This window comes from Kryptolebias marmoratus, linkage group LG23 (assembly GCF_001649575.2).
Source record: "Kryptolebias marmoratus isolate JLee-2015 linkage group LG23, ASM164957v2, whole genome shotgun sequence".
Taxonomy (NCBI): Eukaryota; Metazoa; Chordata; class Actinopteri; order Cyprinodontiformes; family Rivulidae; genus Kryptolebias; species Kryptolebias marmoratus.
Window position 1 is genome coordinate 15,083,715 of NC_051452.1, and position 14,596 is coordinate 15,098,310.

At 37.2% G+C, this 14,596-nt stretch overlaps 1 protein-coding gene across 2 annotated transcripts in view; it reads right to left on the bottom strand.

Moving 5' to 3' along the window:
* Positions 1-14,596, bottom strand: part of LOC108242165 (sodium-driven chloride bicarbonate exchanger) — a 74,729-nt gene that overhangs the window by 7,435 nt on the left and 52,698 nt on the right. For both annotated transcript variants that reach the window (XM_037973940.1, XM_017426841.3), the window contains exons 14-24: positions 12,651-12,784; positions 12,264-12,509; positions 8,954-9,059; positions 8,379-8,540; positions 4,667-4,780; positions 4,255-4,416; positions 3,832-4,083; positions 2,868-2,936; positions 2,610-2,783; positions 2,404-2,526; positions 2,245-2,309 (exon numbers count right to left, since the gene is read on the bottom strand). In XM_037973940.1, the coding sequence (XP_037829868.1) occupies positions 2,245-2,309; positions 2,404-2,526; positions 2,610-2,783; positions 2,868-2,936; positions 3,832-4,083; positions 4,255-4,416; positions 4,667-4,780; positions 8,379-8,540; positions 8,954-9,059; positions 12,264-12,509; positions 12,651-12,784 (1,607 nt within the window). The remainder of the gene's footprint in view (positions 1-2,244; positions 2,310-2,403; positions 2,527-2,609; positions 2,784-2,867; positions 2,937-3,831; positions 4,084-4,254; positions 4,417-4,666; positions 4,781-8,378; positions 8,541-8,953; positions 9,060-12,263; positions 12,510-12,650; positions 12,785-14,596) is intronic.

Sequence of the window (14,596 nt, forward strand, 5' to 3'; positions counted from 1 at the left end):
GGAGTAGTTTGCAATTTCGCTCCTGTTTACAGTCTGAGTGCTGGTCGATCCGTGAACCCATCCACGAATTTGACGATAATCCAGGTAACTGCCTGGTCCAAACAGCAGAAATCCTGTTATCAAAAACCCAAATATAAAAGGAACCTCCACGTTGGTAGGTGCACAGTCTTCCACTCCTGCCAGGAATCCACTGTATATCCAGCGAGACATATCCCGAGACTGGACTCTCCTTCACCCAGTCACCGTTTGTGTCAAGAAAGACCTTTTTTAGAAATGGTGTTGTGTTTTAGAAGGATAATTTAGAAACAACAAATTAAAAATATAATTTTGGAAAAATCTGTTCCAAAATTCCATACGGACAAGACCTCATATAGAACCATTTTCCCCAAGAATAACTTATCAGAAATTTGCTGAACAAGAGTGTACAGCTGTTGTTATTACTGCTGAGAATATTGTGCAAGACTTTGCTAAACTATTCTAAACCACTACTTGATTGTTTTTCAAATGTTTGTAGTATAGATTTTTTTCTCATCCACATATTCTAACAAAAACACAACAATACCCATGCCATTTCACCAGGGAGCGAGAAAGTCTATGTTAACTCTGTAGTTTAAGCCGAAAAAGCACAACTGTGCCCGTAGGCTGGCTGCTGTATAAGTTTAAGTCCATACAAATGAATGAGAAATTTCCCTGATTAAAAAATAAAAATATATCTCAGATCATTTCTTCCATGAAGTGACTTCTAATGATTCACATAGTTCCTAGCTAGCTGATGTAGGTTCAAATACTTTTTCTAATACATTTAGCTGTCATTAGTTATTTGATATCAAAGTAGGTAGGACTTTCAGCGCCACATCCTGGAAAAAACCCAACATGGCAGTGCCTATAAAGGAGAATAACGGCTTCAATGAACAATGAATGTAGGCAGAAATGATTTCTCCATTTTTATGTCAATGGGTAAAAACAGCTCCAGGGTTGTTTCTGTTTCTAAGCCACAACAGGATAGTGGGCAAAATAGGCTGCTATGTTTCTCTTACTCTTCTGGTATAAGTAATATGTAATTTGCAAGTTTTGAACCCTTTGTGAAACACTGTGCTGCTGATTGTGTTCATATTTTCATCCTTTTTGCACTCCTTAAGTGTTTAGTCATGTCAAAGTACATAACAGTAGGAATGTGCCAATTATTTGGTTAGTCATCAGAATCGGCTGATTTTTCATTTTGACCACTCAACCTGACACTGAAAAACAATTATTATTATTATTTTTTATTTAATTCACAACAAAATTATTTCAGGGTGCTTTAGAGAAAAAAGAGAAATGGGTTGAAATCATATCAAATTACACGCAATCCAGTTCACATTCAGTTCAATCAAAAACAGATCCAGCTTCAGTATGATGACATATAGTCAATTTAATCCAGTTTTAATGCAATCATATTTAGTATACTGCAAAACATATTTGTAACAAAGTATCCAAATAAACTTGCAGATGGAACCAAATCTTGATTTTAATGCCGTCCCCAAAACATTAAAGCTAATTTGTGCTAGCATCAATATGTCTTTGGTGTGAAAGTTTTTACTGAGTGAAATATGCTCTACAGTAAGTTTAATATTTATAATATCTGTTAGGTGTTTAAAAATAAAGTGGAAAAAAAAACACAAAAGATGTCAAAATTAAGCAGAAGTTATTAATTATAGTTCTTATTGAACATTTTGAATTGGCGAAAGAATGGAATCAGCAGGTCAGAGCTTAGCAAAATCAGAAATTGGAACCAATCCAGAAAACCTTAGTTGGTGCATTTCTAATTTAAAGACTGATTTGACATTTTTTGACACAGAGCCTAAAATAATGGATACTAATCAAGACATAAAAAGGAATCAGCTTCTCTTCACCAGGTATTAAAAGTAGGTAAATATAACTGTCAGTGATCGTCACACAGCATTGTACAGTGTCATTTTTTATTTAACCAAAATCTAACACAAAATGTAAAAATATTATGTGAAAAACAACATCCACTTTGACTTGATTTGATTTGAAGCATAAGAAAAGCAAATATCAGTAAAAGTATGGTTTGTTGGAAGACTGCCAAAATAATATTTTATAATATTTTTAAGTCCTGATATGTAAAACCTTTGTGTGAAATTAAGAAATACTTCCATTTATTCTGTTCTTTTTAACGTATGTGTTATCAACTTTCTAAAAAACAAAACTTGTTGAATATGATATATAATAGAAGTTACTCACTTGTAATGTTCTTCTAGTGGTACTTGAACAATGCCTTCCTCCTCTGCAATAATACTGTGTTCCTCCTGTAGCAAAAAGAAAAAGGAGAAAAAGAATGTCTGCTGCAGCAACAGAAAAGGTAGGCCATCCACGGTCCAGAGCTGTGCGTTATTACTGCACCTCTATCGCTGCATCCTCTAGTTTCTTCTTCTTCCACTCTGGCATCAGATCATCCAGCCAGCTCAGTTCTCTCTTGCTGAAGATAAAATCCAGCAACTTTCGAATGAACACCAGAGCCAAGACCTGGAGAGGCAGTGAAAGTCTGATAACAAGGACTAAAGGAGCACACAACTACGTATGAATACACACACAGAGACTTAGGTTACCATCATGGGGAAAACAATGGCCGCCTTGGAGGTCTTGATGACCCAGAGCAGGACCAAGCAGCTGAGCTGGATGATGGTGAAGAGGTGCACCTTCCTCAGGGGTACGTGACGAAGGTAGATGAAGTCTGGCTGATGTTTGGCTGGCATGCCAAACAGCCTCAAACGGTCAAAGAACTATGTAGATACAAAAAGAACTCATCTTTGAATCCATTCCAGATTCATGGTTGCAGTAATCTACTGGCGTAAGTGCACGCTCACCTGAATGCCTCTAAGTGAAGAAGCCCCCATGTACAGAAAAACACCATACAACACCGGCATGGGGATAAACTGAGGACAGAAAAAAAAATAATAAACTCAGTCAGGATCAAGACTACTTTATTTTATATATATATATATATATATATATATATATATATATATATACTGTATACTTTAGAACATTTGTTTAAATGCTCAAGAATAAATATTTACTTGACTTGCTATACTACTTTTAAGGCTAGACTTGTTTAATTTTGCAAGCAAAATCACTCTTCTAGAGGTGCAATAATATATGAGGGCAATGGTTTGGTACAGGTTCAGTACAACAAGAAAAAGAAACCAATGAAACCAAAAAAAAAAAGTAAAAAGTAAAACACTCAAACGTCTCAGCTAGATGAATGTAAGAAAATGAGGCTTGATATCAAGGATATTCAATAAATGTACTAAAGGCTTGTACCTGGTACTTTTTGAACTGTTGCTTACATGATACAACTGCTTTCCATACCTGCACCTCTCCTCCCTCTCTACTCCAGCTATCTGTGATCAGAGGCACCACAGGGTTTGATTTGAATTAAACAGGTAGGAGTTTGCGTGTACATGTTATTCATACTTTGTTTGGTGTAGAGTGTTTCAATAGGATCTTCCTCTGCTTCTTTTCTGTTGTGGCTGTTAGTGAGATGTAATTAAATAAAACCTGCGCCTGCTCTAGGAGCGGTGACCACTTCTGCCTGACGTATTTGTCGTCAGTTCAGTGTACCCATCTAAAACTAAACCATCATGGTACAAATATATGTACCGTTACACCCCTATTGTTGATGCATTATTTCTGACACAATTTATCCTAATACTAAGTAGTACAAACTACAAATACAAAAAAATTGTAATGTCGTCAAATTATTCTTCTCCCTACATTATCCTCTAAAGAAAGCCCCTATGTCCTGTGTGTGACCATGGGTGCTCTGACCTTTAACACGGAGGTCATAAAGACGGAGCATCCCATCAGCGTGAAGATCATGAGACCGGTGAAGCGCTGCTCGCGGATGCCCAGGAACTTCGGCTGCTCTCCAGGAGCGGAGCACTCTGACTCCAGCTTTAGGCTGTTCACGTGGGAGATGGAGAGCACGGTGGCCGCCACGAACCATGGCAGGCCCATCACCGAGCACACGCCCAACATCACTCCCACCACGAACAGGTCCAAGTGGTAGCCACAGCCCTTCTGCAGGGACAATGTGGTACAAAATGTTAGCACCGATGCACTGTGCTAATGTTGCCAGGCTAACACTGAAGAACTCAAAGATCAGGGTCCTGTAAGATTTCACTAATCAGAGACAGGAATGAACCTAACTCAATAAAAGTTTACTCTGCAGCAGTTGGAGTTGTACAGTACCTTCAGTTTGTGCTCCTTCCTGTTAATAATCACTGCTGTGATCTGCTGGTCCATGAAGATGAGGATGGTGCAGAGCAGAGCGGGGATGGAGGTGACGATGGTGGTCCACCAGGGGTTGGGTCCCACAGGATTTATCACCCAGCCCCTATCATCTCTAGTGGGCTTGAAAGAATAAAAATAACATTTCGTTTCTAAAGTTTTTATTTTGAGATTAAAAGAAAAATCAAAATCCAAACCAGTATTGGTGCAAAGACCTACAATAGTTACAGGCCTTTTGTAAAAGAATTATTACTGTTTGACCCTTTAACTCCTTTTTTGACAGCTTGTTTACAAAATGGTAATTAATCAGTCATGACTGAAGTTATAAAAACTAAGGCTGCATTTTACTCCCAACACTTTCTTGTGGACTTACTTTAAACTTGTTGGGGACTTGCAGTTTAGGAGAGGGGATTCCCAGGGCATAATCTATGAGCACCATAGTGAGGATGGTGATGAAAACCGCAAAGTCACTAATGATGGACCTCACCTGGAAGGAAAAAACACACACTCTTCAGCCAAAAGTACAAGTTACATTTGAACATCAGGAAATAAAGACTGCATACCAATTCAAAACACCTCTTTGGTGGCTCCTCTATTGTTTTTGATTGTTTGTTTGTTGTTGTTTTTTTTAATTTTCAATGTTTTATGAAAGCATATTTTTCATAGTATCACACCAGTTCATTCAGCTCTGCTGTGATTGGTCCAAACTGACTGCAATCTTCAGAGAAAGTCAGGAAATATTGCCTTTAATTTAACTGGGCCTACAGTTTTTCTCATACATTTAGGAAGTATTCCTTGTGTTAATGTTGGGCTGGTGACTAAAACATTGGTCATATCGGAGGTCTCCTAATAAACTCAAGTGCCAAATAGGTTTTCTAGAAAAGTCCTAAAGCTCCACAGTTATCTAATCAAAATGAACAACCTTGGGTTCTGTGATCAAAAGATACTTCAGAGAATTTTAAAAATGTCTTAGGGGCAAATAGCATTTGTAGTTGTTTGTAATCCAAATACTATCTGCCTAAAAACAATAAAGACCTGACCTGAAGAACTGACTTGAAGGGATGCATGTCCCCCTCTACCATTCATTCCAGAGCTTTAAGCTAAGATCAGCTGATGTTGAGAAATGATGATGTTGTTGATGAAGTTTCGTCAAACCTTGAAAATAACATTATATGCAAGCTGGTGCAATATTGCGAGACCTTACACTGAGAGTATGTGTTATGAATGACTCTTATCTACTACCACAACAAATAATAGCTCAAAATTTGTCAAACTGGGTATTACTTTGTGCTATTTTAGTCGTTCATAGATTAAAATGTTCAGCTCATTCAGGAGATGGGTGTTATGGGTTTTGGTTTTTGTAACCTTTATACTTTTCAATATATTTAACTTTATTTACAATTATTGTCCCCACATAAATACATTGAGATCTCTTCAATTCTTTCAAAACATTGTTGTCTTTGAAATCTGCTTCAGTATCCCATTTTAGTCTTCTTATGATACTTTTTTTTTTTTTTACGTTTTAAGCTACTGTTTTGCTACTTTTAGCTAACATCTTGCTGCTTTTAGCACTTAGCTAGTCTTTTGCTACATTTAGCTTTTAGTTAGTATTTCTGTTGTTTTGGGATTTTAGCTAGCATTTGCATTTTTCGTTTATTTAGTTATTTTTAGCGAATTTCTTTTTTAGTTTGTAGCTAGTGTTCTGGTTCTTTTAGCTTTAACAAATCAGTTGACATCTATCAGTAGATCCTTTAGTCTGACTCTGGTCTCAGCAGTCAAAGTAATATTTATCACCACAAGGTGGCGTTCATATGACACAGTTTAGCCCACCAACATCACGCCACACATTATGCTCATGTGTGTCATCTCAATGATAAAACAGAAAACTGCACATGTTGAGTGACCACACAGACTGCAGAGCTGATTGGCTATAGGCAACCACTAGATGGCAGCGAACGCTGAAGTAAAGCAGGTTCAGTGTCCATTTCATGCAGAACTAAAGGGAGAACTGGAAAAATGTATCAAGCATTTTATATTTCCAATACCCTTTTAAGAAAACCTGAATGGGTGAACAAGAGTTACTGGAGATGCATCCCTGTGCCCAAAAACAAGGCAATAAATATACATTTTAAGAAATATCTACATTAAAAATGACATTTATCTAAATAGAATTGGCTGAATGCAAAAAGAAAACTTGCAAACTCTATGCTTAATATATAACTCAATACTAAACTAGTTAGACTTTTAAAGTTCCCTCTGAGATCAATAAATCTATCTATCTATCTATCTATCTATCTATCTATCTATCTATCTATCTATCTATCTATCTATCTATCTATCTATCTATCTATCTATCTATCTATCTATCTATCTATCTATCTATCTATCTATCTATCTATCTATCTATCTATCTATCTATCTATCTATCTATCTACCCCAGTATTCTGTCGCTATTTTTTTGTCAATGCTTAATGCCATCAAGGACTTATCACCTGTAATGGGGAGCCCACTGTGCTCTTAATACGTACCTGAAAACTTTGCTAAGATCCCGCAGATTATCCATGTTCTGCCTGACTTTTGTTATCTTAGGAGGAAGTCGTCATCCTGCGTGAAGGAGACCTGACTTTTTAAACCTAAATTATTCAGGTATAAAAAATTCCTGCTTCTTACATTGTTGATAACTAAAGCCACAGGATTTATGCCATGTTGTATATTTGGAACTAGAGTTTGTGCACTAAGGATGTAGAGCTTTAAGTCAAGCCTACTCCTGCACACACAATCATGGAGTCCCCAGAACTTTCTTTTAAGAGTAAAATAATTAATTACAGCTAAATGTATTGAAAAAATAATATTTGAACACACAGCAGCTAAGTAAGAACTATGTGAATCCACAACAGTCAACACCTTTTCCATCCATTCATGTTCTGTGGCTTATCTGTGGCCTGGTCACAGATTCAACAGGTCCAGGAGGGAAACCCAGACCTCCCTCTACCCTGGACACTCTCCAGCTCCTCCTGGATGATTCCAACGTGTTCCCAGGCCAGAGAAGGTTTCTTAATCCCTCTAGTGAGTTTTGGGTCTCCCTGCGCACTTCGGGTCGGAGGAGAGGTTTTGACTCAAGTGGTGAAGTATGTCAGCGTTTTGTTCACAAGTCAGGGAAGGAGGGAGAGGAAGATCAAGTAGACTGGGGCAGTGTCTGCAGGGATGCAGGTGATCAACCAATCAGTTGTGGCAAAGACGGAGCTAAGCCCGAATTTACCTGTTGATCTAGATTCCAACCCTCACCCACGGTCATGAGCTTTGGGTAATGACCAAAAGAACAAGACTGTGAATACAGGCAGCTGAAATGAGTTTCCTCTGCTGGGTGGCCGGGCTCAGCCTTAGAGACATGGAAAGGAGCTCAGACATCTTCCCTGTACGGACAACCCTACAGGGACATTGCAAGCAAATATTTCTCACCAACAAAAAGATTCCCAATAGGCTGTCAGTCAAAACATGTATCCACTCAAGCATGAATGCTGTGTCTTCTCTTATCCTCTATCTGTCCAGTTTTCTGAAAATGCTTTAACAAGTCACTGCTCACCTTATTCCAAAGGATAAGGTACAAGGACTCAACTGAAAATAAGTAACAACCATTGTCCAAAGAAACCTTTTAAAAGACCATTAGAAAGGTTGGAGAACTATGGATTTAAGACCCCTTTAATAATTGTAAGTGTTTGTCCCTTTCTAAGCAAAATTTAGAGAAATAAAAAGGTTTCAGCAGTACCGTATATAATCAAACCATTGAGTACCTTAATACCAACTGAATGTATCAAAGTCAATGCAGTCCACATTGCATTACTTTTCCAGGAAGATGCAGATAAGAATCCTGAAACATGGATTCTACATATGAATCCAAACGCATTCTACATATATCATGAGTCTTTACACTTTTACTGCCTGCTCTCTAAATATCAACCCAATGAATCAACAAAATAAAGAGCACAATAAAAAAATTCTACATCATAACCAGCTATCTGTTTCAAGACATTAGTTTTGTTATACACATTGGTGGAGTTTGTATTTTTTTGTAGTTTTGAACATACCTTGGTGGGAAAGTAGCGGCTCGTCTTGAACTCCTTCAAGAAGGCAGACATGAAGACGGTGGTGAAGAAGAGCACCACGCACCAGAAGAGGACGTCTGGGATATAGGGTCCATGAGAACCGCAGGCCCTCCCCTCAAACTCCCCGTGCAACATCTCGCAGTCCTACTGGCCCCAGAGCACATGGTGATGATGGCGATGAGAGGATGGGGATGGGGGACAGAAGGGTGATGATGAATACATCATTTCTGAATTAGTGAGCAGTTTATGGAGCATAATTTATCAGCAGTAAAAGTGACTTTATGTCTACATGAGTATTGTAAAAACGTCTCGGCAAATCAAAGTGTGGACAAAGTTGACACAACATGGTGCCAGCATCACCCAACTTTCTAAACATTATCTTTGGTTGTTAAGCTTGTTGTCTTGGTTGGTGGCTTCTGTCTGCCTTTAGCTATTTAATATGCTAAAATATGTTCTGGTTACAACTGCAACAACCACAAATATCCTTAATTTTTAATTGAACTTACAAGTATTTTGCTTATTTAATGTACCAGCCTAAATAATAAGGATTTCTTTACCTTGACCTCCAGCATGGTCCAGTTGACCTGAGAGGCTGTGATGTTTCTCTCCTCCCAAAAGTGCAGAGTCTCATTGCTTGGGTACCTGGGCTCCACACAGCTACATCTGTTAAGGATATAATTATTTAGCTTTCCATTTTTGGTAAATTATTGCAACAACTGTTGCATCAAATATGACATGAATAATATTATTAATAGTCTGCATACCACCCCTGAAGGGCATGCATAAAAACAAAAATAAAATCTGTTAACTGATGGTACCAAGATGAATCAACAAAAATATACAGTATAAATGATAACTAAATAACGTGACCAGAACCCATTCAATATTGAATTAAAGGGCCTTCTGTTAAAGTGGAAGTTTAGCTCTTTGAATGTCATCAGTTTGGATAAACAGATTAGCTCTGACTGGATTGATGAGCTAACGGCTAATCGTAGTAGACCAAAGTGGATTTGCTAATGTCTTAAAAGAACTTCAATCTCAAATACCTCATAGCGCTTCATGTAAATACTATTTCAGAACTACCAAACACAGTTTTAAATTACAAACCTATTTACATACATTTCAACCTGATTTAAGATGGCTGCCACAGCTAATTGACCTTAGAAAACAAAAACTGCTATAACTCAGTCATCTTTACAGATGGTAGTAGCTGAGAGTCATCCTCATTAAATACTTTGAGCAGGATTGACAAAAATAAACAAGATAACTGTAGCATTGATACCAAAACTAAAATTAATGGCCTAAGGCAAATCCAAACAGATAAAATAATAGCATCAAAACAGCAGATAAACCCCCAAACTGTGACAATGCTTGTATCACAGAAAATTCAACAAGACAAATATACTTTTCAACATTAAGTGTTTTTGTTTTTAGGTGTAAAAGTCTGACAGTTTTTCTATTGAGTCATATCTAAATAATTATCAGAATGTTATAACTTCAATGAGACCAATAAAACAATGTTGACAGTTTTCTCATGTTTTATTGACCAATGAGTAAATATCAAACACTGAATTGCTGTTCTCAATTTTTTGAGATCTTTAGGCATCAGTGTCACAAGATTTATTTAGCTTATTTTTTCTCCAAAACTAAACTAAAACAACCTCAGCCTGTAGCCCACTAAAGCTGAAAACCTAACCCTTAGCTGTCTCGTGTAGCAGGATGCTAATCCTGACAACACTCAACATGAGATTATTCCTCAGAAAGCAGAGCTCACCACTGATAACATGAACAGTTCATCTGTACCACCGGCTGTTTCATGACGCAGCAAAGCACTTAAATGTCCTAAGTTAAGTGCACTCCACACGCAACACGGGCTTGTAACTAACTATGTTATCAGCATCACTGGTGGATGCTAAAAACAAAACACTTTAGGATGTGGTTGTTTTGTGTTTGCTCACTTGAAAACAAAGTGAGCGTCAAAATATGGGAAGAGAATTTGATTTAACAGAACGTAAAGCAACACACACAAAAAAAAATTGCTGTTTACATTGAAACACACTTAACCACTTAAAGGTGCTTTAACTATATGACAAAAAGTGTTCCTGGGGAAAAATCGACCACCTTACATAACTGCGAAAAAAACTATTGGTTGATATTTTTTTCCACCATAAACAAGTCAATCTTCTAAAGCTATCTCAGCCTGAAATATAAATATTAAAATTAAATGACTTTTTAATATTTTTTTTATTTTAGCTCTTTATTGGCCTTTAGTTTTACAAAATGGTACAATTCAGGTTTTTTTTAAATTGACAATTTATTTTTTTATGGCAATTTTTGAGAAAGTGGCTTTATTTTCCCCATTAGGTTTCCCAGATGGAATTTTTGAACAGTCCGGAAAAATTTCAGTTTGGGTATTTTTGACCAACCCTCTATAAACTCCCCTCATTGCTAGATCTGGTAGCCAATGACAAGACACTGTTTTCATTTAAGCTAATCCAGCCTCTGTCAGCCACATTTACATTAGTTTTTCATTTTTTCAATATCCTTTTTTTTATTTTTGAGAAAGTGGCATTGTTCCTGCCTTATGATGCCCCAATAGAACTTTTTACCAGTCTGGAAAACCTCCAGTCCAAAGTTACCCTCCAACCCATGTGGTATCCAGCCAGGTGGTCCTGTTTTCGGACAACCTGCAGGAGTCCAGTCTGTTAGCCAGAGAGCTAAAGTTTTTTGTTTTTTGTTGTCATGCAAGTTGAAAAATTAAGGTTTAAAAAAAAGTTGTAACTGAAAGAAATGCATTATTTTATGATATGATAAATATGGGTTAAAAAAATCCATGTACAATAGGTTTCAATGGGTCAATTTTTCCTAGAAGACCTTCCAAGGTTTAATTACTATCTTGTTCAAAATTTGTGTCCTAAATCTCGATGTGAAGCTTTGAAATAAAATATGGAAATTATACATCAAGACATGCGGCTCGATTAGGAATAGTGTACTATTACTTTTGGTATTGGTATGTGGTATAATGTAGACAAAATTTACCAAAAAAATGAGGATTAATGAAATTTTGGCAAAAACACAAGAAACTTCAGCCCTCCTTGGAGATCCATACCTTAGTCATACCTAACAGTAAATACATCATTCAAAGTTTAAACGAGTCACAGAAAGTTGGACTTTACATGACTGAACTGACAAAATGGCATCTACTGTGGTTTTTACACAACCACAGTTTAAGTTTTATGAATTGTGGAAATTTTACGACTAAATGTTCATCTTAGAGTGTGATGATGCCACACCTTTGGAACTGTTGAAACTTTCCAAAGTTTTGGCAAACTCTTCCTATTGTCTCAAACTTTGCATTTCTCATATAATTTATATGTCAGAATATAGACATTTTGGTCATCTTTCACCCAGTGTGCCTCTCACTGCTTTAGGATTTATGGTTTTCTCTTAAATCCCCTCAAAGTTCAGAGTGTGCACATCCAAACTCCTATTGACTTACATTGTATCTGAGCTCAACATTTTCCTCTCAAAGCTGGAAGTGAAGTGACTTTTTAAAGTTGTTGTATCGTCTACATAAAACTCTGTAGAGATATAAAAATTGACATGTGGGACAACTAGACTTCTACTGTCTTGTGTTGTCAGAAAGTAAGAGACACAGGTGTGTGGTTACCATAGTGATCCTAATGAGCCACTGGCGGCAGCTTTAACACTTCATTTGATCTTGGTTTTCTCTACTATTCATATAATTGAGGATTAATATTTGACGGCTCTCAGTGAGCACTTAATTAAAACATCACAGAATAATAAAAAACATCCAAATCTTCTGACTGCCATATCTTCTGACAAAAAAGGGATTTAACAACTTACGAGTACTGCGTAAGTGTCTGCAGGTTGTTGTTTTTGTTGACAGGATAGTGCACCCCCAGGTGAACCAGCTTCTCCAGGGCCTCGTAGATGAAGATGATGCAGATCAGCGCTGCGAACGCCTCCTCGGTGAAGCGTGTAATGTAGCAGACAAGCGAGCTGGCATCTGTGGCCACCAGCAGCAGACAGAAGAAGGCTGTCCACAAGCCGATACAGGTCCTCAGGGAGAGGTAGGATAGCCCATATTCCCTGACACACACACACAAAACACAGGGTTAGTGGGAACAAACGATACAGCTTTCCTATTGCACAAAAGCCACAACTACCATGTAATGGGAAATAGTTTACCAGCATAAATGCAACAATAAAAAAGTCAATAAAAGCACCTACTTGCAAAACTTAAAAAGGATCTTTTCAAAGACAAGGACAGGCCCAGTGCTTCCCAGGATGGTGAGGGGCTGACCAGCGAACAGAGAGTATGCTATTCCAGTCATTGAAGCCCCGAACAGGGACTCAATAGCACTCTGCAAACAGAAAAGGTTTTCTGATTCATTAAGTCACACATGAAGCCTTTAGTGTGTCCAGGATTATTTCATCAGCTTAAATTTAGACATAAATAATGTAGCTAAGTGGGTGCTGGATTATAAAGCAGGACTGGTGTGTTTGGGAGGTAACTTGAGGATCTGGTTCTGGTTTTCCAGTTTAAGAATTTTGTTCACTTCACTTCCTTTTCTGTTTGCCATTGTTATGTAGCTCAAACCAGCCATTCAAAGGGCATTTTCTGGGTATGTATGGTGCTGGTTCCCAGTCCATGGTGAGGGTTGCATCAGGAAGGATGTAAAACTTGTGCCAAAAGAAACAAGCAGATCTACATCTGCCCTACAGGATTGAATGACTGCCCTTTCAGATTGTACAACAGTTTTACCAGATCATATAACTGCCTGCAACAACTTTTCTGAAGCTTATGACTGCCTTATCGTACAAAGGCTTTTCTGAATCGGTCGGGGAACCGGGTTAACAACAACTGCCTCCAGTGCTGCAAACCAGGACACATGGACTTGGAGGCAGATGATCCGCTTTGGTGACCCCTGCTAAGGGAGCAGCCAAAAGACAAAATGTAGCTCCAACAAATTTATGCTTCTGAGGTTCGTTTCCGCTGACTCAAAAATAAGAAATCACTGTTCTATTTTCCTCAACTAATATTACAGAACCATAAAATATTTCTTTGACATTTTCATTTTCTAAAACAATTAAAAGGCCTTGAAGGAATGCATATCATCTTTCATGACACACTTTAATACTAAGATCTTGAACCATCTTGAATTAGGTTGAATTAAAAATTATTTAGCTTTTGAGATACAGACAAATTTATTGTAAATTTCATTAAAAGTCATCCAGTTTTATGAGATATTTTACTAACACAACAGACAAATGAACACACACACAGGTAATGGCTGCACATTATAGCAGTGGTGGGCGATATTAAGATTGTCCAACGCATTAAAACCATCACCAAAAATTGTGTCTATACGTTTGTTATCAATTTAACATACATTTTTTTACATGTTTTAAAAACAGTTAAATTTACTTAAGCTATTTTTTATTTAAAAACTTGGACCAAAAAGATTAACTAGTTTAAACTAGGGTTGTTCATCTCTAGTTTGTGGCCTATGCAATACACTGCCAGTGATTTGATTAATTAAAGATACATAGGCAGTAAAGAAACAATACAGTACAATACAGCCTTTAATCCACAGACAATGTGATTAAATATGAGTTTGTTTAAACATGTTAAATTAAATGCAATAAAAAAGGGATGATACTTTCTCAGTTTGTATTAAAATTACACTTTCGTAAAACCTGGCTCATAATCAACAAAGAATACACAAAAATGAGGCCTGATGCAAAATTAATACAACTACTAGAGCAGACATGCTTTATAATTCTGTAATATTAGTTGATTCACATGATTTGGGCGAAGCACACTTTCAGTGTTTGTTGCTTTTTACACAGATGCTGCTGGAGTTATTCTCTGAAACAGGCTTCAACTTCTTGGTTTCAGTCCGAGGTCTACTTTTGTACAATCTTTGGATTATATATATATATATATATATATATATATATATATATATATATATATATATATATGCTGCATTCACATCTTCCATGAGAACAAGATCCGTGCGATAAACAGCTATGCCTTACCAGTAATCAGATACCCTGCAGGAATAATTACCTGGCCAAAGGAGGAAATGAAGACCACAGATGTTAAGACTCTGAAGCTACTAACCATGCATGGAGGGTTCCACCCCAAATCCAGCATCCTGAGACTGTAC